General features: G+C 32.0%; 1 protein-coding gene across 2 annotated transcripts in view; it reads right to left on the bottom strand.

Moving 5' to 3' along the window:
• The window catches only part of verm (LDLa and CE4_CDA_like_1 domain-containing protein vermiform), a 59,381-nt gene extending 32,087 nt beyond the window's left edge, over positions 1-27,294 (bottom strand). Inside the window, exon 1 of one of the 2 annotated variants that reach the window (XM_072532719.1) lies at positions 27,016-27,294. In XM_072532719.1, coding sequence (XP_072388820.1) covers positions 27,016-27,064 — 49 coding nt within the window. In that variant the 5' untranslated portion in view covers positions 27,065-27,294. The remainder of the gene's footprint in view (positions 1-27,015) is intronic. The other variant, XM_072532718.1, reaches the window with a different exon arrangement.
• Between the last annotated feature and the right edge of the window lie 239 nt (positions 27,295-27,533).

Here is a 27,533-nt window from a genome sequence, read left to right as displayed (position 1 = left end):
TTGACTGTTAAATTGAAAATGTGGTTAATACTTACATCTATAAAGTAGTTGGAACTAGGCACATAATGAGGTAATATGACCCTTCAGTTACATAATTTGAATAAAGAACATTATAATGCTTAAGAACGTTTGCAACTGAAGATAAGCTCATTGAATCACAGGATGAACTTAACTGCATAAAATGGGATGTATTGGGACTTTCCGAAATACGAAGAAAAGGAGAAAACCAATTAGTTTTAAAATCAGGACATCTGCTACACTCCATTGGAGAAAACTATAAGGCAGTTGGCGGTGTAGGCTTTCTCGTGCACAAGAAACATCTAGATAAAATTAGGAAAATAGAGAGTGTAAGCTCAAGAGTTGTGTACCTCATATTAAAACTGAACGAGAGACGCTCTATTAAAATTATCCAAGAATATGCACCCATGACGAACCATAGCGATGAAGAAATCGAAAACTTTTATGAAGATATAAATAGAGCTATAGAAAAAGATAAAACCCACCACCTAATCTTAATGGGCGATTTTAACGATAAACTTGGATTCAAAGAAGATAACGCAGAAGTGGCTATGGGCTCATTTGGATACGGTGAGCGAAATGATAGAGGAGGTGTGCTACTACATTTTTTGTTGCATAATCAGCTCTATGTGATGAATATATTTTTCAAAAAGAACCAACAACGTAAGCTAGTCCAGATGGCATAACAAAAAACGAAATTGATTTTATCATCACAAATAGACAAAATATTGTCCAAGATGTTACAGTAATTAATAAAATCACTGTCGGGAGTGATCATCGTTTGGTTAGAGCAAAAATAATGATCAACATTAGACGAGAGAGGACAGCAATGATAACAGAGAGGCATTCTAATAAATGGAAATCGATAGCAGATAGAGTATCAGAATCTCATAACTTCAGAACTGAAAGAAGTAGAACATCTAAATGAAAATGCGTTATATAGAGGTGACAAACATGCGAATAAATAGTGCGATTCGAAACGCTCATAGAAAATATGAGGAAAAAGGAAAAAACAAGATGGATAAACTCACTCAAGCTACTAAAGATCTTATAAACAAAAGAAGAGAACTGAAAGACAAATACACAGATAATTTTATAACACTTAGACAGTTAAACAAAGATATCACAAAATCCATTCGAAAATATGTCAGAAATTACAACACTGATTACATAACTCAATCCATTGATAAAAAAAAAGTTTAAAAGTTCTGAACCGACAAATGACTGAAGGATCGAAAAATATTTGTAAACTTGTAAATAAAAAAGGAGAAACTACAACAAATAAAGAAGATATTTTAAAAATTGCTCAAGATTTTTACTTAGAATTGTATAAGCGAGGAGAACTTCCAAATCCTGATCAAAATCAAATACCAAAAGTTCAAAATGTAGGCTCAGAAGACATCCCAGATATCACAACAGAGGAATTAAAATCAGCACTCTCGGAGATGAAAAACAATAAATAACCTGGAGAAGATGGGATAGTCATTGAACAAATCAAAGAAGGAGCAGGAACGTTAGTAAATGTGTTGAAAAAGATGTTCAATACTTGTTTGACAAGAGGCGTAACCCCCTCCCAGTGGCATAATGCAATAATAACCATAATGCACAAAAAAGGTGACATTTCAGACCTAAAGAACTATAGGCCTATTAGTTTGCTCTCCCATACATACAAACTATTCATGAAGATAATAACAAAACGGCTTGTGAACAAACTGGATAGTTACCAACCTTGTGAACAGGCTGGGTTCCGCTCCAGTTTCATTTTTAAGTGGTTATACTTATGTGTAGGTTTTTCACTGATGATGACCTGAAAATTTTCTGAAAATTTATAAATTCATTTTGAATAATTTTCAAAAATTTTAATAAAAATTTTATACCATTTTACACAAGGAAGTATTTACTTCATGGTAAGTTTATTTTTCAACTATGATATACAGCCACCAACTGGAAATTTCCCTCTCACATTTTTATATTTTTAATTCTTTATTGATTCGGCACGTACCACGAGGCATCTGTTATTATGTGCTAGATCTTATTTTAAAGTTCTCAGAGGATTTTTTGATTTGAGTTACTAGAGTTCTATTGCGTGCATCCTTACCGGCTTTAGGATTGATTTGTAGATTAGGAGTTTATTTTCTATTTTTATTGGATCTCTTGCCAATATGCCAATAAATTTGCTGCAGTTTTAATTCCAATTGTTTCCGTTTTCTAAATATATGTGCTCTGTACGTCATACGTCGGTCTAAATGCAAACCAAGGTAGTTTAAGTCATTGGTTTGTTGAAGCTATATACCATTTATTTGACCGTTGAGTAGTGAAGGTTACGTGTTTGGATTTGGATTCATTTGCTTTAATTTTACATTTATTCGGCCAAAGCTAAATCTTGTTGAGACAATTTTGTAGGGTTTTCGTAGAAGTGTTGCTGGGAAATCCATGGTATACAGTATGAAAAGCACAGGTCCAAGAACAGTTCCTTAGGATACACCTGATTTAACTGGGTACAAATCAGTGTATTGGTGTCTAACTGAGAAGTATCTGTTAGTTACATAAGATTCGAGCACCTCATATAATCTGTGCGGTAGATGATTTTATAGAGTAGACCAGTGTGCCAGACCTTATCAAAAGCTTATTTTTAAGATCGTTGACGATTTGTGTTATAAATCTATGTATATTGGTTAGTGCTATGTTCGCGACGAAAACCAGACTAGTTATCAGGTTTGATCTTTTTGTTTTCTAGGATGGGTTGTCTTTTTAACAACAATTTCTCAAATATTTTGGATAGAATTGGCCATATACTGATTATCCTATATAATGTAGTTTCTTGAGGATTCTTCCCTGGCTTCGGGACCATTATGACTTCCACTACTTTCTACTGTTTCGAAAAACAACTAAGTCTTGAAGAATAGCATTAAATATCTGCAGAATATAACTCGTACCTTACTGGGTAGCTTTTGTCAAACTTCCCTCATTATAAGATTGTAGCCAAGCTATTTTTTCGGTTCGATTTTTTACATGATGATAGATTTCAATTTTCTGTGTGTTAATTTCTCTATTGTCAACTCCATTTGACTCGACTGGACTAAAACCCTCCCTATAGCTTGAGTTTCTGTAGGATTTGATACAAAATTAGGCGATCAGAATACTTTTACTAAATGTTGACCGAGTGCTTTTGTTTTTTCTGTATTATTTTCTCCCCTTGTCCAGTGATGTTTTTGATTGGTGATATTGACTTTACAGAATTCTTTTGAACTTGTGGCTTTCCAGAGTGAGTATTTATTGCTAATTGAGGGAGGCAATTCTGTATGTTTTTATAGATTAAAAAATAATACTATTTTCTTTCTTCAGTATTTACATATTCTTGGCGATAAACAAACATATATAATAATTAATTATTTTGAGTCTAATCAAAGTTCAACTTTAAGATAGAATAGAAAAATATAACAACATTTTTTAATTATTAGAGAATATCGACAACTAGACGTATTTCGCTGTACAACAGCTTCCTCGGAAGACACTTTTAAACTAAAAAACAGCGAAACGTATCAAATTGATGATATTATGTGAAAAATAAAAAGCCGAGTTGCGATTTTATGTTTTTTTCTATTATTTACCATGAATTTTCGTCAAGTAACCGCTAATTCTATAAATAATTTCAAGCTTAGCAATATCAGAAACAATATGTTTTTGCGTTCATTGTATGTAGTATTTTTATTGACTTTTGATAATACTATGGCGAAAAAATTAAAATCTTTACTCGTGTTTTTTTAACAACTTTCTTTCACTTGATACAAAGATATTAATGAGAAATCATAAAAACGAAATGATATCGGTATTGGATGTAAATAAGTTAATCTAGGTCAAAACGAAAGTACTGTTCACAACAGGTTTCTTAACCTATGCTGTTAGATCTTGCTGTTTATATAAGATATTTTGACTGGCCAAGAAACGGTAATTCTTTTCTCTTTATAAAATTAATTACCCACATTTAAGTTATAAACCATACACAAAAATAAAATTCTTTAAAATACATATCTGATATTTGATATTAGTTACAATAATAAAGAAACAATGATATAGCTACAGTATATAAAATATATGAATGCAATAAATTCAAGATACTGAGTTTAACCTAAAGACAAAATGGCTAACAAAAAATTTGACTAGAACGTAGGATACATAAACTAGATAGCAATGTATGTAAGGTAGAATTAGCGGGGAGAGTATTATATATACTCCAGACTTTGTTGGTATTACTAGTCACGTTAGGCACGGAGGTATGGCATAGTGGGAGACGTATGAAGTTGACGTTTTTGCTGTTGCCATAGTTTTACTTTCATATCTACTCCAAGTACTAATTGTGTTGTAGCCAGTAAAAAACTTGTGTGTAGTAAAAAAACAATCATTGTAGCAAGTTTGACTAAAATCACCACTTAAATTTAAATCTACTAATTTTTACAGAACCTTTATTATCTACCTAAAATAAAAATTAATTAGTGGCAACATTGTAATATATATGTAACATAGCAAAATAGCATCATAGAAACGTATCACAAATTTTAAAAACAGGAAATAAAAATAATACACATCAATTTTTTTCGCTTTTCGGACCATCACTGGCTTAGAAATCGGTTTAACAGTTATTTAAAACGACTACGTTGCATCAATACGTATTATATAAGAGTTCATTAAAGAAAACTGTGTCTGAGATGTGGATAGATCCCTCAAATCTCCATTTGTTCGATTACTTTCACCAAAATGGGATAAACCTATTGGATACTCGGAAAAATATACTTCAAAATCTCCAGAGGTTCCATATCACTAATTGTGCAAATGTTGCCCTGCAGAAAATCTTATTTGAGCACATTTGATGAAACTGTTTGAGGGTCATCTCTTATTATTATATATTTGAGAATTATTGGGTTGTATTAAAATAATTCGTTCGCGATACAATTTCAATTAGTATTTTGTTAAGAAAATATGGCGTCTTCATTTTTGATTTATATTTATTTCCTGATTTTACGTTGTTCATTTCATTCAGAAAATATGTATTATATTTGTATTGTTTTTTATAGTAATTGTTAGGATCGACACTCTGAATAATTAAAATAATTGGTCTTCAGCAGTACATAATTACATAATTATAAAATTCACATTTATTCTGACACTAATTTTAAACTAATAATAAACGTTGTATATATTCACAGACTGTCTTGTAAATACCTGAATATTTTTTAAAATAAAAGGAAGTGAGTTAGTATGCTACCAACATAAATTATACTGTTAGAATGTAACACTAATCATGTGTAAAAGGTTAATAGATATGTATGGATGAATATTAAAGTGGTATTATAAGATTGAGCACAAAAGCCAAAGGATATTGTCATTATAAAGATGCATCGATTCAGAAACTTTATTACTAATACAGGGTTAATTAAAACTGATCCCGCTTTCTATTTATTCTAAAACAAAAGTTTGAGAACAATTGTCAATCAAAAGTGTGGATTAAAGCTAAATCTTTTTTTATAAGGCGTATACTATTTGATTATTTTTTAGAAAACTACCTATCACTTGTCTTGAAGGTCTTGTCATTCAAAACAATTTTTACTTCCTTCTATAAACAGTTGGTTGTTACCTCTCAGGGCACAAGGTTCACTTTTACGAGCTGGAAAATTATACGCTCGTTTATAAAATGTAATCTTTTATCAACGGCCTAGCGTCTTAATAATTATAATGTTCGTTACTCAAATTATGTGATTTATGGACTGACCTCAATATGTGGCTAGTTTCGACTACTTTATAGACGTAAATATTAACCATATTTTCAATTTAACATTGAAAATTTTACCCTTTTGTTTTTATTTTTAAGTGGTTATACTTATTTGTAGTTTTTTCACTGATGATGATCTGATAGGATCGAAAACGTTCTAAAAATTTATAAATACGTTTGTATTTTGAGGAAGATCCACAATGTAATGCATGAGATGAGGTGACTTAAAGTCAATATAATAGGACTAAGCGAGACTAGATGGCCTAGATCTGGCGAAATCGAAGTCGACAGTGCCAAAATATACTACTCGGGAAATGAAGATATTCACCACTATAATGGCCTTGCGATACTGGTTGATCGCAGTTTTTGCCAGGCTGTAACTTCTTTTGTTTCTATATCGGATAGAGTGTTAATGATCACAGCCCAAACAGCGCATAGAACTCTTAATATCTTACAGGTGTACGCCCCCACTGCAGATAAAGATGAAAATGAAATAGAAGTGTTCTACAATGACATTAAAAAAGCACTAGACAGCACCAATAATAGAGATATAACAATAACAAAGGGAGATTTTAATGCCAAATTAGAAAAAGGTAAATTCCAAGACATTATTGGTGAATTCAGACTAGGAATAAGGAAAGAAAGAGGGGAAAGACTGACGGAATTCTGTCAGGAGTTTGAAATGATAGCGACAAATACATTCTTTCAGTTATCACCACGTAGATTATATACATGGAAATCACCTATGGATAGCAAAGAAAAAATTATCAGAAACCAGATAGATTATATCCTTATCAATAAGAGATACCGTAACTTCATCAAATCGGCAAAAACATATCCACGAACAGATGTGTCATCAGACCACAATCCAGTAATAGTAAAATTCGAAATCCACTTAAAGAAAATAAAAAATCAACAAAAGACACAACAGATAAGCACTCTGCTAAAACACCCGAATATAAAAATAGAACTAACGTTGAAAATTAACGAAGAGTTAAGCAAAACAATAACCAATAATAATGAAGATTCCAACGAAAAATGGAAAACATTTAAGAACACATTAATGACGCCAATTAAAGATACGCGAGTAGTCACAAAATCGATGAAGCTAAGACTCCATGGATGACAGATGAGATCCGGCAACTAACGGACAAAAGAAGATCATACAAAAACAAAAATGTAAACGAATACAAACCGCACACAAGGAGATCAGGATAAAAATACGGGCAGCTAAAGAGAAGTGGTACAACGACAAATGCTTAGAGATAGAAGAACTCCAGAGAAATCATGACAGTTTTGAATTGCACAAAAAAATTAAAGAATTAGCAGGTATAAGGCTATAACCCTGGTTGATACGAATGGTAAAATTATATCTGATATCAAAGGCAAACTAAACAGATGGAGAGAACACGTACAAGAATTGTTTGAGGATGACAAGATACAACAAGATAGCATGAGCGATTGCGAGGAACATGATATAGGTCCAAATATAACTAAGGATGAAATAATACATGCAATAAATCTGGCAAAATCTAATAAAACTGCGGGGCCTGACACAATTCCAACTGAAATAATTAAATTAATATCAGAAGATTAGATCAATGTATTAGTTGACTTATATACTACTATATATAATACGGGTATTATTCCTAAAGATTGGCTCAAATCAACATTTATTACATTACCAAAAAAACTTAATGCAAAGGAATGTAATGACCACCGTATAATTAGTCACACACTAAAAATATTCTTAAAAATTATCCATTTAAGAATTTTCAGAAAAGTGGAACAAGACATCACTGAAACCCAATTTGCATTTAGGAATGCCATGGGTACACGAGAGGCATTATTTGGATTTAACGTCCTCATGCAAAGATGTATGGATGTAAACCAACCACTCTATGTTTGTTTTATTCATTACAATAAGGCGTTCGATAAGGTCCGACATAACCGTCTTATACAGTTACTTAAAGATAAACACATTGACAAAAAAGACTTAACAATAATAACTCATCTCTACTTTAACCAAACAGCAAAAGTCAGATTAGGCAAAGAACTTTCGGAGGAAATAGAGATAAAAGAGGCGTAAGGCAAGGTTGCATACTCTCCCCCTTATTGTTCAATCTATATCCGGAAGAAATAATTAAAAAATCACTCGAAAATGTAACAATTGGAATAAAAGTCAACGACAGACCCATCAACAATATCAGATATGCCGATGATACTATACTAATTGCAGGGAATATACAAGATCTACAGACACTTTTAGATAATGTAGTAAATGCTACTGAGGAAAGCGGACTAATGCTTAATGCTAATAAAACAAAATTTATGACAATTTTCAAGAGGGATTCCAATAGAAAAAGTAAAAAAATACAGACATATTGGTACAATTATTAATGAAAATAACGAGTACCTATACAGAAGAAATAAAAATGAGAATTGGACAAGCTAGAGCAACATTTAATAAGATGAGAAAAGTATTATGTAGTAGAGACCTTAGTTTGCAACTCAAAATAAGAATACTACGTTCATATACCTGTATGGGGTGGAGGCCTGGACCTTAAAGAAAGAGGTGAGCGATCGACTTGAAGCATTCGGGATGTGGGGATGTGGACCTAGCGAAGAATATTAAAAATAAGTTGGGTAGACCGAATAACAAATGTTGAGGTCCTCAGAAAGATGACAAAGGAAATGGAAATCATGAATACGATTAAGATAAAAAGTTACAATATCTCGGCCACGTTATGAGAGGGGATAAATATGTGTTGCTACAAACCATAATGTAGAGAAAAATACAGGGAAAACGAAGTATTGGGAGAAGACGCATCTCCTGGCTCAACAATCTGAGAAAGTGGTATAATTGCAGTTCCGTCGACTTGTTCAGAGCTGCAATCTCAAAAGTGAAAATAGCTGTGATGATTACCAACCTCCTTAGAGGAGACGGTACCTAAAGAAGAAGAAGAGTTTGAGAACGATTTCCAGAGTGGAAATTGAAATCCGTTTTGTATAATTTAAAAATTTTTTTTATTAATTTTAATAATAAAATTTTATACTATTTTAAAAAAAGAAATTTTTACTCTATTGTAAGTTTTTTTATAATATGGTACATAGTCAACCACAGGGAATTTTCCTTTAGAATTTTAGAAATAGAATAGTATAATAAAATAAAATAAAATAGAATCACATAGAATAAATTAGAGTAAAATAAAATAAAATAAAATTAAAACCTGGTCGATAACTGATTAATTATTACTAGATCAGTTATCCTAGCCAGGCGTCCGTGTCAATGTCACTTCTCACCCAGTAAACAGCATGGAGTAAGGAAAAGAATAAGGCCGGTCTCCTCTCTTCTACATAATAAGGCTTCTCTTACATCGAAAACTCTATACAATTTGCGGAACAACATGAGTCAATTTTGGCAATATTGACATTTCTTCATAAATCCGTTTTTTATACATCGACGCACCATTCTTAGCAGCAACGACATCAGTCTCGATTTGCTGTAATAAGCTACAGCTTAATATAAATTCCCATTCCATTCGAAAACCACGTGAGTCATCGGCTAACGCTGTTTTGGCGCGGAATTGCCATTTGTAAACAAAATGATCAAGATGGCTGCAATAAACGGTACGAATAATGATCTGGTAAAATTATTAAATATTTTTTGTAGTTGTCGCTTGAAGTCCTTTAAAAAAGTTAATGCGCATGTAAGATGTGAAATACTAGCCAAATTCAGAAGCATGCTTACCAAGAATACACAAAATTCATACTTAAAAGGGCTTATGGAAAAGTGTGAAGTAAAAAAGAGACGACCTCGAAATGAAAATCCAAAGAATAGGAGATATAACATTAGTTACTCCGTGACAGACTCGGGTGGCAAAATTATTGTTTGCAAAAAATCTTTCATGGGAATTCACAATGTGACTCATGAAAGAATTCGAAGAGTTCCTAAGCTTGTCCACAGGTAGACACTTGCTGTTAATGTGAACAGTTAGAAATAAAAATTAAGAGTCCATCTTTAAACGAGACAACGAAGCGCGTGGCCGTTGCGGAATTATCTGTACCTACATAAAAGACGTACAAAGAAGTTCTACAATAAAATGGAAGAAATTGCAGAGATATGCAAGACAGATGCCACTGTATGTGTCCTAACGTTTGATTAAATGCAAAATAGTTAACTTCCACTTATTATTGTACAGGAAACTTTTTATTTAGCTAACCTACAACGTGTTTAAAGTTCACAATATGCAAAAAAAAAACAAGGGATGTTTTATATCTACCACGAGGGTCAAGTCAGAAAGGGTCCCAATAAAATTGCTTCGTTTCTTATGGATTATATCAAGTCTGAAGTGCTTATTGCTGTGAAACATCTTCACTTATTTTCTGAGAGCTGTGCCGGTCAAAACCGGAATCATACTGTAGTGAGATTTCTACTTTCGTTAGTAGATACTGGAAGTTTCTACCAGTACTTTCCACAACGTAGCCATTCATTTTTGCCAAACGATAGAAACTTGCGAAAATAAAAAGAGTAATAAAAAAACGGGTGTGGAAGTCCAGTGGGACTGCCGGTGGAAGTTACACTTCTATACACGCATTCGCCGTTACAAATTTATTTGGGAGTCAATCTGAACAATCATTACATATGTAATTTTATAGGTAAGACATAGCAGAAGGAGAAACAGAATTAATAACAACTTACTAACAATGAAGGATTGAATCAATATTTTGATGAAAATGTATATTTTTATTTTCATATATGTATGAAAGGAGTTGAATGCAAAATATTTTTACACATACTCTGCAGTAAAATTCATTGTTTATTTTGTTATTAATATAATAATACAATACAAATTAAACTGCAATATTCATAAGTATTTAAAAATGACAATAATATACATAAAAAAATACACTACAATACAGTGCAACATAATTCCATATATAATAATACAATACAAATTAAAATGCAATATCCATAAGTATTTATGGATATTGCATTTGTAAAATGTAAAAGGTAAAATGACAATAATGTAATAACATTAATAAAAAAGTCCTCCCCGACTGGGAATCGAACCCCGGTCTCCCGTGTGACGGGGGGGGGGGGATACTGACTACTACACTACCGAGGCCATAACACAAATGTATTTCAAAATTGACAGTTCTGGATCATACAGTGATTTATTGAGATTATTATTTTGAAATACAAAAGAATAATATAATTATGAACATTTAGTAAATAATACAAAACATATTACATAAATAATAATATTAATAAATATTTTATTATATGTATAATATTATATGTATATATATCTTTATATAATATGGATAATATTAAATTATATATACAAAAGGAACATTTTTATATTCGAGAGAGGAAGAGAGAGAAAATATATCTTCTGTCTCTCTCTTACTCATTATCTTACATATGTAATGGTTTCACAGATTCACTCCCATACAAATTTCCAACGTGGAGCGCGCGTATAGAAGTATAACTTCAAAAATTTTGACCGTGTTTAGCGCCCAAAAGGATATACAGAAATTATAGTAAATTCTGCACGACACAAAACGTTTCTTGTTAAAATGGTAGAAACATTGAATATTTTTGAATTTAAAAAGTGGTGGTCTAAACATTACAAAAAAACTTGTATGTGGTGGTGACGAACTGACAGATCAAGCTGAACAAAGATAAAATGGTGCAGAAATGACACTACTTCGTTTGAACCTTTGCCTCCTATGGTATCTGGAAAACAATAAAATGTAGCATTTCCTGTTGACAGTACATGAATGTTAAAGAAGTGAAGCGTCAGTTGTCTCTTATAGTAGAAGTCGTTGGTCGGAATATTTGGAGTGGATAAATTTTTTTCAAAATCCATAGCGACTGCTTCACATTTAATATTCTGCATTGCTGCTTTCCCTGCCTTTCTCTTTCTTTCATAAAATGCTTCCGCTTTGGATTTGTGTAGGCTATTTGCCAAAGTTATTCGTTTTATCTCAACTTCTATCTTTTGTTTTTCAGAGGCATCATTTGTTTCATTCAGTTTATTGTAAAGGACCTTAAGGTCAGCCATAAAATGATCGCAAGCACTACACGTATCACTCCGCGGATAGCCTAAACTAATGTTAAAATGCTTATAAAAGATTTTTCGATATGTTTCGTAAGACACAGGAGCGCCCTTATCGGATTTGTACATAGTGTACATTTTCTTAATATTTAAATCATCCGGAAGGTACATTTTCTTAGTTTTATTTTTACTGTAATTGTTTTGTTTTCAAGCCTCTTCCGAACAATTTTATGAAGGCTTAGAATAGCTTTGGAACGACAGTAGTTTTATCGTCAGTCATTATTCTAACTCTAAAAGAATACTTTGCATCATGCAATCTTGATGTAGCTTCATCTCAGACTCTTCTTTGCTTTACGGGCATTAACGTTATTAGGCCTGCCAAGTAAATATTTTGTTTATCACGCACCATACAGTTAAAATTGTTCTTAACTACTGTTTTAAAACACTCAAGTATCTTACATTGACAATTGTCACCTGTTTCATTGCTCTGTTGTCTTAACCGCTTCATTACTTCATTTATTCGACCGGCAATTTTCCTTTTTCTAGTGTTTTTTGCGACCCGTATCATTCTCTTTTACTATCCATTATTTTCGAGAACAATAACACGCACTTTATTTAATGAAGGGTAATCGAAAACTAAACGTTTTTTTAGTAAACAAAATGCGGCGTGTACTCCCTCGACGTCCCGGCAAGTACTGACATTTCACCTTTCTCGGATTTACGCGAGGACCATTCGTCTTTCTTCCCTGTACGAAGAATTTTATAAAGTGTTTTAAGCTATGAGGATTCGTCTTTATCCCATGTTTGAATCACTCACATAAAACTACTACTAAAAACCTACATATTGCTGCTCTGAACAAAAAATAATAAACAATTGACATTTCGCTTTTCTTCCGTGTGGTCATCATATATATCTACCAAAGATAACGCTGAGGAAATAGAAAGATCTATGATAACACAGATGATAACAACTATTAAATTATTGTCAGACCACTAGTCTAACTAAAAACAAGGTTTTACGAACAATTTAAGAAATATCCCAATTAGCAAAAATTATTAAATATTAATAGCAATTATAAATAGTAATAAAGCTGACCTTAAAATGAACACGAACAGTGAAGCCTGTTGTATCATCAACGTAAGGGAAGAAGATGATCAGATGGTTTTAAATAAAAAGATGGATTAATGGATTTAAATTACTTGAGATAAAGAGAAAATTGGCAGAAAGGCCTATGTTGAAAAACAGAGTTTATGTTTAATTAATATGTAGAAATTGGTTCTAAGATATTTTGTATTATAATGTAATCAAAACATCTTATACCAGACCAGAAAAAATAAATGATAAACTCATTAATGATTCTTATTTATATTTTATATTGCAAAGAACTGTAAATTGGCAACTAACGATCAATAAATTTTATTTGATTTTCTTTTTGAATCATTAAAATCGCATTTATAATATATATTTTTATAATATACTCGTGAAATTAAGAGACCTCACCCTGTATCAACCTTGCCAAGCCTTCGAATATCTCAACACGTAGCATTTGTGAGTCTTTCCCCAACAATTCAGTCGAGATCCGTATAATAAAGCACAAAAGAAAAAGGTCAAACCTATCTTGAAATTACAACACATGGTGTATTTCATTTTATAATTGAATTTTAAAACAAATGACATTTTAAAAATGTCTGGTGAAGACACTAGGTACAAATAAATGTCGGAGATATAGAACCTTGTTATCGAATAGTATTAGAAGTGAATTATGACAAAAAATAGCCTTGATTCTATTACCGAGAATTATTTACTGTTATTATAAGGCGTTTCCCAGTAGAATGTTAAAAAATTTGTCATAAAACATTCAACTATGTTATACTAGCAGTACTACTTATTTTGGTTTAATAATTGTAGTAACTGTAATTTAAAAATGATAAATATTTTTATTAGACATTATTTTTTATTTTGTCCATCTTTTGTACTCAACAGCATCTTCAAAAGCATTTTATATTTGTTTAAGATATCTTGTTCTGTATGTGATAACACTAATAGTTATATATATATCCAGGCACGGAAACTTAGGGGAATTTACGAGGCTTATAGTTTAGTCCATAAATATAATTTTTTAACAGATTTACAATTGTCCCTACTTCAGCAAATGAACATCACTGGTATAAAATCTAGATTACATCGTGCGATTTGCGCATTAGACGACACAACATCGCTTAACTTACGGGAACCAGAATTGCGCATAAACCACCTTTGTAGAAAAAAAAAAGGGCACTGGATGGGTAAACCTCTACATTGCCGAAATCTCAATGAAGTCAGCCAAGACTATGTTGACAATAAGGCGTCGAACTATTGGTTCATATTAGGAAATATGTTTCCTAAAACAGAAGGTTCCTTGCACGTCGTCCACGATCAGGTTATTCCAACCAAAAACTACCTGAAATATATCGTCATAGACCCTCAGGTCCAAAATCACAAATGCCGATATGGACTTTAAGCCCATGAAACCATCCAACATCTTTCCGCATGCTGCTAGGCATTTGCTACAACTGAATATAAGGAACGGCATGACTCAGTAGCAAAAAACTTTTATCAAGAGATTTCTATCAAACTGGCAGTTCTCCAAACTAAACCATTTGCCATATTATCAATACGTTCTTGAGAGTATGCTTAAGAATGCCAAAATATGAAACCTTTGAAACTGCTTCGGCATAAATATTTATAGCAAATATTCAGACAAAAAAAAGAGAAGCCTGAAGAATTCTTTTAAAGAAAGCTAAGGTCTCTTTACAATCAACAAGCGATTTTTTCATCATTAGTCACAATAAATGAAAACGCATTACTAGCAGGCTGTAGAGTTGCTTGTCGCTTTGCAAAAATCTGTGAAAAGAGGCTGCAAAAGTAAAAACCATACTCTTTTATATTAATACTATTCAGAGAAGAATAAGTCAAAAGATATTTGAGAAGAAAATATTAAAATTATCAAAAACTGTACATACTTTGTTCTTCAGATTAACGAATCTACAGATATTTCCAACTGTGCTGCCGAGTTTATAATACTTATAAGGTACAGCGGAATAAATGGTGTCACAGAAGATATTTTATTTTGTTCTCCACTAGAAACTAGCACTACCAGAAAGTGTTTGTAACTTTTATACAAAGTACATATAAAAAACCGTATTGACTGGGCGAAATGCATTGCTATATGTACCTATGGGGCTATATGTATCTATGAGGCAAAGGCTACGTCACTGATCTAGTCTTCACTGATTTTTACATCGAGAAGATCTTGCCTTAAAATCTTTACCAAAATGAATTGTATTTTAAAAAGTAAGATTGAAGTCAACACTTTTTACCACACGTAAGTAAGATGGCTTCCAAAGGGTAACATCCCGAAAAGAGGTTTTCAGTTAAGAGCAGACTTTTTGATATTTGGAAGATAGTAATTCGGTATCAAAAGATCTATATTTAAATTTCGTTTGACTTTTTAAGCTAGTTTTCCTTGCCGATTTTTTCCAATACCTAAATATTTTAAATAGTGACTTGCAAGACCATGATGTCATTATAATTACTTAAATAGATACAGTTAATAGATTTATAAAAAACACTTGAATTATAGCCGATTTTGATTTAAAAAAAAAAATAATTTTAATTAACTCCAGTCCGTTCAAGAGCTCATGGAAGAATTAACAAGGTGTAATCGTGGGATAAATTTTGAGCAAGATTTTACATATATGCAAACTACTTTGGAAAATATAAAACAACAGTTCTGTTAATATTTTCTCTAAAGAAATTAAAACCTGTCATGACAATTAAAGATGAGTACTGAATCCTCTTTTGGACAGTTCTTTTCAACAAGCTGATATTCCAACAAAAATGAGAGAAAAACTTATTGAAATATCAAGTGATAGAATGTTAAAATAGACTTTCTTCTCAAGACCTGAATCAATTTTGAACCAGAATGCAAGAATATTTAAATTGGTAAGCGAAGCTCTAAAATCTTTACTTTGTAATGTATTTTTATGTAAAGTGAATATAATAGCTGGAAATATGAAAACATTTAAGTAGCAAAGTTATTATTTTTTAAACAAAAAAATGGACTTAGGTAACTTACGTAGACTTGAGTGATTATTCAATTCATCACAGCACAACTTTCTTAGTAATTTGCAAAATAAGTACTGAATTCTTCCATGAAAATATCAAAAAGCTCGTTGCGGACGTCAAGTTTAGTGAAGTTATTTTTAGTTAGTTGTTCTTAGTTAATATTTAGTTTAATTATTGTTTAACGAGACGTTTAAATTTTCAAAAAGGCAAAATGGTACGTACTGTAGCCGACAAATTAGCAGCTGTGTTAATAATTGGTGAATGTGGAAATAATTTCCATGCAGCGGAACGTCTTTTTAATGAGAGGTCTCCGATCGCCCTACATCGAGAGCTTATTTAAGGAAGCTTCTTCGGAAGTTTAAACGAACAGGTAGTGTTCAAGATGTCAAACAATCTGGTCGACTAACAATTAGTGATGACAAAAAAATTTACATAATTTCAGAAATGGTAGTAAACCCTACTTCTTCTACAGCCCAAGTTGTATCTGTCTTTGGAATCATTCAAAAGACAGTACAACGAGTGTTGGCTGTAAACAAAAATTTCATCAATACAAATTAAAAATTGTGCACCAAATTTCAGATGATGACCTCGACCGAAGACTATAATTCTGTGAAAATATGTCCAATAAAATTAAACGACAGCCCCATTACATAAAAACCATCTGTTTTTCTGACGAAAGTATTTTTTCTTTAATGGAAATATAAACACACAATATGAGGTATTGGAGTGACCCAAATCCTCACGTCTTTCGTGAAGTACATACTCAATTTCCAAAAAAGATAAATTTTTGGGCAGGTATTTTGGGAAACCACATAGTTGGGTCTATTTTTCTCAATACTAACTTAACCGGTGAAGTGTATCTGGAGATGTTACAAAATGCAATTGAACCGTTAATACTTGAAATTCTCAAGGATAATCCAGATGAATTCGGCAACTTAGAAATAACGTTTCAACCAGATGGTGCTCCTGCACACCATTATGGTACAGTAAGACGTTACCTAGATGAGGAATAGATCGTGATAGATGAATTGGACGACGAGGTACGATAGATTGGCAAGCTCGGTCACCGGAACTCACACCATGAAATTTTTTCTGTGGGGATACTTGAAATCTAAAGTTTACGCTACAGCACCCGACAATAATGACATTTTGAAACAACGAATTGTTAAAGAATGTAGGGCAATTTCCTCCGACACATTTGAATGAGTACGGCAAGAGTTTAGAAATATATTGCATTACTGTCAGGAAGTAGATGGAGCACATTTTGAACACTTACTATATGAACTGGTTGTTAAATATTAATTAATTAAATGAGAAGCTACAATTTTAGTATTTATTTAATTTATTTATCAAAATGAGCTTAAACTCAAACAGAATTATTATGACTGAATAGGTATTTTTAATAACTTTCAAACGAGGTATCACTTGCCATAAGATCCCATTTAAAATTTTCTGTCAGTGGCGCTGTAACTTCATCTGTCACTATTACATAACCTGTTATGACTAGTTGAGAGGCCTACGTCTGTTTATTCCTCCTTCCAAATTTTACTATTATAACAATAAACGTTCAAAAGATACGAGGGGGGAACGGACTTTTATAAATTTAACTTATATTAATACTATATAATAATAATTTAAAAATTTATTAAAACCGCATAGAAATTCAATATTAAACTAGCTAAAATAAATGAATATAGATTCTGAACATAAAGTGTTTAATTATTATTATGTATGTTCTACGAGATAGTCAAGTTTATGTTCCTAAACAAAAAACAATAAAAATTATAATACATCGGGCGTTATATTTTTATTTTACATGTCTTTATTTAAGCTATAAAATAAACAACATTATAAAAGGTTTCTATTTTTTTTTGGACAGCATTCTGAGAATCTCTCAGCTATTTAACGTGGCCGGGCGGACGTAATTTCGGCCGGAAAAAGAGCAGGTACTAAAAGCCGGTAGGTAAATTCGGCCGGAGGTTTTAAGTTGCTTCCTTATCTCATAGGTATTTTCGGCCGCAAATCAAATAAAATAACAGAATGCTTTATATTAAAATATTTCTTTATTTCAATAAAATTATTACATCAACTTATTTCTATAAATTAAGTAAACTATAAATTTTTAAAAAACGTTTTGATGTGATACAGATTTAACGAAATTAATTCTAGAAATATTGTCAGATCGAAGCATATTTACCATGTTTTCGATAAATTTTAGTTTGTTTTTTACTTGTTTGTCTTTAATTTTTGCTGGAATATTTAAATTTTTTATTTTTAAATATGCATCGATCTGACAATCTTTTAATTTTTCTATAAAAATAAATATAGAAGGGTGACTTGAATAAAAACTAGAATTAAAGTGCGAATGGAATGATTCGCAGGCATTTGTGGTTCTTTTAATTGATGGGTTTTCATATGCCCATATATTTGGTGGAAAATCAGATTCTGGCGCTATGTAGTTTTCTAATAAATAGTCTGCGTATTTATCTATAAGTTTATGGTCCGGTTTGTATGACATGAGATCAAATATGAAACAATCTTCAACTTCAGAGGGGTCTAAATAAGTTAGCCCAAAAGTATGAGTAAGCCATTTGCTTTCCTCGCAGTTTTTATCTTTATACATTTGGGTTAACCCTAATGATTGTATTTTCCTATACCACGCCTGGTGCAAGTGGAATCTACAACCATTTAGTTTGGTTTTGGGAAAGACAACTTTTAATGCGTTATGAATTGCGATTTCAAAATCCACAAATACCTCCTTCGGTTCAAAAACAATATTATAAAGTTCAAAAATTTTAGATTTTACCAACAGAAAAAGTCTCATATATGTGTCACTGGTCTTATTGGGCAACAGACAATACAAAAGAGGAACATAATGCCCATTTTCCAGTCCATGGATGGTAAATAACTGATAAAAATATTTTGTACAATAAGAAAATGTGCCATCCATGTAAAAATCTTTCATTTTACATAAACTTATTATATTTGTATGGCAAGAAAAAACAATGATATTATCAGCTGTGCTGTTAATAAACAAAAAATTTTCACCTGTTGTGGTTTTCGGTCCATAACTATCGAGTACAGAATGTACATCGTGAATATCCTTAGGCAGGGCTGGTAAGAGCTTACGGCGGCTGTTGTACAAATTTCTTCTTATTAGACTGACATCTATCGATGACAAATTCTCTGGCAAATGATTTGAAAGAACGCTTTTAATAATTTTTGAAGGTTTCTCCGATATGTCTTCCTCAGCTTTGCGCTTGCATGAAGTCGTCACTATTTTTCTCTCCAACGTAGTTTCATCGGACTCGTGGTTGTGGATTAATTCACTTCTAGTAACTGTGTATTCCGCACCAACAGTGTACAGTTTGGCTAAACATCTTAAATTTTTCTTTATACACCTCCAACGTACTTCACCACTTTTTAATACGTCCTGTTTACAAAACTGAAACTTTTCTACAACTAGTAAGTCACAACCGCGTGAACTCTTAATTACTGAAACAGATGCCATCGTATACAAATAATATATTTTATGCTTTCTATCGACTAGTAGCTTCAAGATAAGTTATAATACTGACTAGCTATAATAATTTTATACCTGTTATTTGTGAATTTTATACATTTAAAGGAATAATCTTAAGTAGGTACAACATAGTTATTAGAATAAAGAGATAAGTAAATTAAAGGTATTTCCGACAGATACACAGGATTAGGTATTTCCAAATAAATACACAATTAATATTTTACAGAAACTATGAAGCGTAATTACCAATATTTTAATCTCATCGTAAACATCAACCCCTCGGCCGAAATTACCCCTGTCATAAATGGTACCCCTTGATTTATGCAGGTAGGCCAAGGGATTACCGGCCGAAATTACGCCCGCCGAACGTGGACCCCACGGGGTCACCACTCACACTTTGGGAAGCCCATTCTGAAGAATTAAAAATTTGATAGTATTCAGGGTGTTTTATTTAAATTACATTTATATTTAAAATAATTTCAAATAAACAAGTTGGTATTGGCCACTGCTACATGATTTAAAAATTCTCGTTGAAAAAATGCGAAATTAAAAATACAAAGCTACGTGCCATACATACTGTATATAATCAATGATAAAGGGCTGCCGTAGATAAAAACATTAGTCAAAATAAAACACAAAATGGTTTACTAACAATATAGATTAGCTATAACGTGTTACAGCTACTTATAAAGGGTGAATAGAAATATGATATTCAGATAAAGATTCAATAAAAGATAGAATTGATTAATAAATATTGTCCTGAATATTTAAAACAAATATCAATATACTAACGTTATATAATCAATTCATCATTAACTAGTAATAATCGTGACTCAATAAAATATGTATTAAAAAATAACAGAATTATATAATAATTCTCTGGAATACAACTAATCGTCCTTGAAAAAATAAGTAGCAGAAGAACATTTTTTTGTTCGCTTATTTATTTGTTATATTAATATTATCAGATTTCAACATAAATAATAACCTTAATATTTTTATTTAAAACAGTTTACGTATAGATTTATATTATAATGAATGTTTAGTAACGAATTTAGGTATTAAAATAAGAAAATACTAAACAAATAATTTATATAAATACGATGTTTTGTATTTTTATTCTATAACATGAACATTCTCTGTTATACAACGCCTAGGAATTACAAGGACCAAACGTCACTTAAAATACATAGACAATAAGTAAGAATACTTCAATATTTTGATTGCCCTAATACCAACTTATAAGGTGGCGTTCAAGTAGTACCTAACGCAATTTTTGACGATTTTTGATCCGCCCTACCATGTAACGGAACGTAAAGTTTTATACGACCATCCTCCCTCTACCTAAACGTTACGTAACACCCAAATGACCATTTTTACCTAAAAGTAACAATTACGTTGCGAAAATTACCGAAAGGTCGGTTACTTTGTCATTTTTTTATCCGTATTTGAGATAATAGTAAATAAAACGATTTCTAACTCGCTATAATAAACTTTTACTGATAATCTTAGCATACCAAATATTTAAAGTTAGTAACTCTCTTAATATTTTGTTCATCTATCTGTAGTAAAGTATCGTTGTGAAGTTGACGACTTAAACCATAAATTTTCTCCTAGAAACATTCATAAAAACGTAGATCTCTACCATCACTGATTTTGAGGCGACTAAAAGGTTGTGATTAGATCTAATATCTGCTCCAGCGTATGTAGTAACTCTATTGCTAGAGTTAATAAATCTTTTGTTGATAAGAATGGAAAAAAGAAAAAGGTATTTAAAAACAATTCAATTTGAGTTACTACTCCTCTGTTCGTAGCTGTGCAGACACTGAGATGTTTTCATTACTGGCATCCGGAGAGCAAACGAAGTGGATTCTGGAATTATTAAACCACTTGCATCAACTTGGGCTTCGTTGAGCCAATCGGCATCTTCAGGTGATGTTTTATTTTAGCGCACAAAGAAGAGAAGTTCATTTGCCCTTTTGGCAGCAAGTCGCTGTGGGACGTCAAGTAGATCCTACTGGTTGCACATATTGTGTTCTTGAGGTCGCATTGTAGTGATGAACCAAAGAAATTGTGGGAACCTGCTTAAATGTTTTTAGTGGAGGCGACATATCAAATGAAAATCTCACAAGAAGTGGTGCAACCTTTATCTAGATGACTAAGCACCTCGAGCTTACTCAGGTTTTGAAGGATTGGATAGGCCGACTGCAGGAAATTTGCCGAACAGCATTCGTCCACGCATTTGATCACTTGCAAGAAATATTGAGAATTACGGGTGTGACTGATATACCATGCCAGATTAAGTTCTGCTGGATGCCGAAAGCTATATCCCGCCGAAACATTGTAGTTTCCCGTCTTTTTTAAACTTTTGATGACATTACAGTATGTAATGTTGATGACAATGAAAACAAAATAAAAAGGATATACAATACAGTCGATGGATTTCCCGTAAAACAGAAACAAAGGGACCAAAATAACAATATTGCCCTCCCTTCACCACCATCCTGATTGCGTTACGTAATACTTGAACGGTCCCTCAACAAGAAGATATAAAGAGTAATAAATAATATCTCTGAATGGGAAAACCAGACCACTGCTACAAAATCTGCGCTCTAAAAAGCAATGCTAAAGGAAATCGTTACCATGGTAGGGAATAAAAGACGATCATCGATCCAGTAATAGTGAGAATATGTCAGACTATAAATCAGGTCATCAGACACCATAGTAAAGGCAAATAAGCAAAAACGGGACCTTGTTCGGGACTGTGACAAATCCAGATATGCCAATTGATCACATAGAAACGTAGGACTTCACTGCTGTTGCCAGTCCTTAAACGTTTAAGGACTAGCAACCCCATTAGAATCCTACGTTGCCATGTGATCAATTTCTTTTATAACTTAAACATCATAGTTTTTAAATATCAAAGATGTAATTCATCAAACTACATTTAAAGGGTTTTTACCCAAATATTTAGTGTCTTCAAATATGTACAGTCAGATAGCACTGATGATGGAATAGTTCTTCCGAAAACGTTCTGTAATGTATCCCGACAGGGTTCGTTATTAATATATCTTTATAAAGAAAATAAAAAGGAAGGGTGCAGATCAAAAAAGGTGTCCGTCAGGGGTGTATCTTATCCCCACTCCTATTCAATATTTATTCCGAGGAAATATTTAACAAATGTATGGAAAATGCAAATGAGGGCATAAAAAGAAACGGCGAGTTAACGAACAATATAAGAAATACCGACGACACGGTGATCCTTGCCAGTACCATAGACGAATTACAACAGGTAATGGAAAGAGTTTATTCAGTTAGTGAGGAATACGGCCTTAGACTCAACTTCAAGAAGACAAAGTGGATGTAGATAAGAAAAAAGCAACAACCTGCTCGACAATTACGGATAAGTAACATACTAATTGACCATGTAGAATCTTATGTGTACCTTGGCACCAATGTAAATGCAAAATGGGAACAGGCCACAGAAATTAAGGCGAGAATAAAACGAGCTAGAGCAGCATTTAACAATATGAAAAAGCTCCTCATAAGCAGGGATTTGTCTCTTCCCCTAAAACTACGTCTAGTTAAATGCTACATTTTTCCGATCTTACTATATGGTAGGTATGGAGGCCTGGACGCTGACAGAGATGCTCACGAGAAAACTAGAAGCATTTGAAATGTGGGTATACCGACGCATTCTTCGTATATCCTGGACCGAACATGTCACCAACATAGAGGTACACCAAAGAATTGAAAAGGAGAAAGAAATCGTGACACAATCAAACAAAGAAAGCTTAAATATCTGGGCCACATATTGAGACACGATAAGTACCGTCTACTGCAATTGATTGTCCAGGGGAAAGTAGACAGTAAGCGAGGGCCAGGCAAGAGAAGACACATCGGTCGAACTATTCAGAAGCGCAGTAAACAAAATCAGAATTTCTATGTTGATAGGCAACGTTTGCAACGGAGAGGGCACTTAAAGAAGAAGAAGAAAGGAAATAAAAATGTTTGCAATACAATGGTATACAGCCAACTACAGGAATTTAGTTTCCATGTGGATTAGAAGATTAGATGATATGGACACATGATGAGAAGAGACAAGAGCAATCCGTTAAGAGTTATAACGAAATAGATACCACTACCTAAATTTAAATTAAGACAACAAATGGAAGAAGACTTAAATCGTATGGAAATTAGAAATATAGGAACGACAATTAATGAGAAAGAAGCATACAGAAAAATAGTGGAAACCGCAAAGTCATACCAGAAACTGTACAACCAAACCTAGAATGGGATGATCTATTACACAAAAGGATCTTCAAGTGAAAACAGCTTTAGCTTTCTCAGGAGCGCAGAGCTTGTATTTTTACAAATAAACAATTAGAATAACTTGTAAGCTATAACTCGTAAATACTTTCATATTTAAGAAGCTGACAGTTTTACACGAATTTAAACAAAAACAAAGTTTCTAGAACGATTAGGTAAAGAGTAGGGATAAGATTTAATTTAGACAGGATTGTCAGTGAGTGTTAAAAATAAGGCTGAAATGAAGATTAGTCGGACCATGTTAAGCGCGAACTAAAAATTGGAGCGGTCAATACAGTTAAAAATTTCTTAATCTCAGGTTCTACTTCGGGGATTTTTTTTAATTCGTATGTAATTTTTGCGTACATTACAATTATGCAATATTTTAATAATATTAGAATATATATAATAAAAAAACCTTTCTATCATATTATAATGATGTGAGGTTAATAATATTAGTAATGAAAAAATAATATAATTTGTTTAAACAGCTAAAAAAATATTTTTTTTTTTAATAAATTTAAATTTTTCATACCATTCTAATTAATCTACTGTGTAATAAATCCTTAAGTCATTATTTTTTAAATGAAACTAATTACTTTTTTAATTATTATAAACAAATTAGCTGATAATTAAAAAAAATGATTTCTAATTTTTATCTAATCGTCCCAAAATAACTCTCTATTTCTTTCAAATATGTGTAAAATTTTAGTCTATGGTATGCACCAGGAGCAGGGAAAATTTTTTTATTTTCGAAAAATTTTTCCCCAGTTTCCGCAATTACAAAACACGTAGTTAGCAATTAAAACTAGCCACCCAAAAAGGTGTAATAACTTTTATATTGAACATACAGTTGATGTTAAAAGATTTAACTTTACGGGAAAATACTGAACCCTACTCGAAATGAGAACTACGGGGACAGATACCAACCAACTGTTGTTGAAGGACTGTTGTTATATCTGTCATATCGCATCTCATATCTCATATCATTTGTGATAGAGGGTTATTTCGAAAACCCTATATTTGAAAAATCTCCAAATTACTAATGATGTTAAATACGAAATAAATGGCAAAAAAAATCGGTAAAAAATGGCTATCGATGGCTAAGTTTTCGATCTGCAAAATCTTTGAAGTATTTCCCTTTGTTTTACACTGGCCAAGAAACATTCGTCGCTCTAGTAGATGTTAGTAATAAAACGAAGATTATCATATTTTGAGCAGAATTTTACAAGGGTGTTTAATTCTTGCAACATATTCATTTATTCTAAGTTAGTGTTTAAAGAACGTATGAATGGACATTCATGTTTGGACAGTTGTTTTAATATCTTCAGTAAAATATTTCAATTGACATTTAATTTTGCTTCTCATGTCCACCATTTTATTTGTCTAGTTCCACATTTTTCTTGGTGGAAATATAATTTTGATAATAATTAATTCCTGATTAGAAGTAGAAGAAATAGAAAATCTGAAAATTTAAACAAATTTTCAAAAAAGAGAATAACTGGAAATCAGAATATCAAAAAGTGGATCTAGAAATATCAATCCGAGAGGAGAAAATGAATAAAATTTACTATACTTAATAATAAAATTTTCGGAAAAAAGAAAATAGTAAATAGAAATAAACTTAAAAGACAACACAGTATTGCCAGGCAAATATGGACACATATTCATATAGCTTTCTTAAGACAACAGAATAAAAAGCAAGTGATGGAATGAAAAACACTTGCAAAAAAGAGAAAGGGAAGACCAATGAATATATGAATAGATTAACCATAGTTATGAGAAAGAAAAAAAGAAACACATTAATAGAACGGGAGAACTATAAGAGAAAAAACATAAGATGTTTCGAGAAAGGAAAAAAATTGCTACTTACTCTTTTATATAGAAGTTTTTTAGTGGAGAACATGTAACAAATGCTTGCTTGACTTTGGATGCATTTGATATCCTTGTAATTCTATCATATGACGAACAACTATATAAAATAACTCAATTTGATACATAATAGGCAAGCCGGCATACATTAATTAAACGGTAATGTGCCTTGAAACGTTAAGTTCTTATGTTTAAGTTACTACACACAATGAACATAAAACCAACAAGATATTCACATTTCTTTAGTCGTCAACATCATAAAAGAGGAAAACTAGAGATGACATTGTGCTCTTTACAGTGCAATATGTCGATCAATTTATGACGACTTAAAAATTATATATAATGTAGTCAATTAATAGAAATTTCAGATGGTTCTAATTCGAAGAGAGAGTTGGTCAAAGAATACTTTTTTCCAAGAGGTAAATCCTTATAATTTATTTTTAAGGTCGAAATAAAAAAAAGGTAAATAACAATTTTATTCGCAAGTATTGTCACTAAACCACATTTTCACGGAGACGTAGTTTTAAGAGGTTAGACGAGTTTCTCATTCACACAGCTGTGTGCAACATTCTACGCATGAATTGCGTTAGATTAAAGTAAGTAAATATCAGTAGTTCGAGTTAATGTTTTTTGATCCACTAACATCTTAGAAAGGCCGAAATAAATAAACAATCTACAAAAGAAAAAGATTGAAAATTTACTACAGAAGTCAAAAAATTTGTACCATTAAAATATAAAGTAGTGAGAAGCATGGAATTTTTATTGGACAGCAACATATTGTTAGATATTAAGAAAGAAAAGAAAAAAAGGAAGTATCAGAACCTAAAATAAAGGTAACGAAGACAATATTTTAAACTTCTAGGAGTAAACTGACAGGTATAATAAATATCGAAAAAAGGGTAGGGCTTTTGTGGTGACGCACATCTGGAATGTATTCAGCTGAAGCTGATTTAATTTAATAAACGGCGTAGAAATATTAGAAATCCAATATTAATCATCTGCGAACTCTAATCAGTCAATTATCGCAAGTATCTTGAATATAAACAAACTATATACTAAATATATTTTATATCTAATGCCTTTTCCAATTAATTAATCCAAGACATCTACTGCAAAATAAAATAAGAAACAAAAGAATAATCATAATACTATAATATGTTGATTAGTGAAAATGACCGCTATCTGTAGTGAGGCGTAAGCACTATATACTAGATCACCCTGTAGATAATCCTTACGCCTTGGAGAGAAAGTTCATCAAAACTGCATTTGACATAAAAAAAGATTTTCCGCTAACCATGTTGACAACATTGTAATGTTAAATAAATTTCGAAATATTATTAAAATAAAAACTTACCAATTGTGAATAATAAAAAACAACACAGCCATAGTCTTTTGTCAGCCATGCTGAAATTTCAAGCACTAGCCAAGAAGTGATCGCAGACTTTCGTTTTATTTATACAAGTGCTTTTTTCGTACTGCGCATGCTCCGTTGGACAGTACTACTCTTCGCCAATGTTGACTTTCACCTCTTGTAAGCAACTGGAGGAATCGTCGATAGGTGACTCTATATGTATGAATAAGAAACTATACCTTGAGGTTCTTGCAGCGGAATAAACTCACCAGTTGAAAGTTGCGCACCCATTGCGTTCCGAGTATACAGGGTTGTTCAAACAAATTTTGGAAAGTCGAAAGTTAATGGCTTGAGCAAATTACTATTTCATGGCTTTTAAGTACTTAACAGCTGGTGGTCAATGTAATAATTATTTCAAGTCATTATTTTGTACTTAAAATTCTCGTCTACAAACTAAATAGCTCGCATTATAAAATTATGGTATATACAAGAAATCGTAAGCTATAATACGTGATAAGAAA

The sequence above is a fragment of the Diabrotica undecimpunctata genome, chromosome 5 (assembly GCF_040954645.1).
Source record: "Diabrotica undecimpunctata isolate CICGRU chromosome 5, icDiaUnde3, whole genome shotgun sequence".
In the NCBI taxonomy this organism is placed as follows: domain Eukaryota; kingdom Metazoa; phylum Arthropoda; class Insecta; order Coleoptera; family Chrysomelidae; genus Diabrotica; species Diabrotica undecimpunctata.
This window is presented reverse-complemented; position numbering and strand designations above follow the sequence as displayed.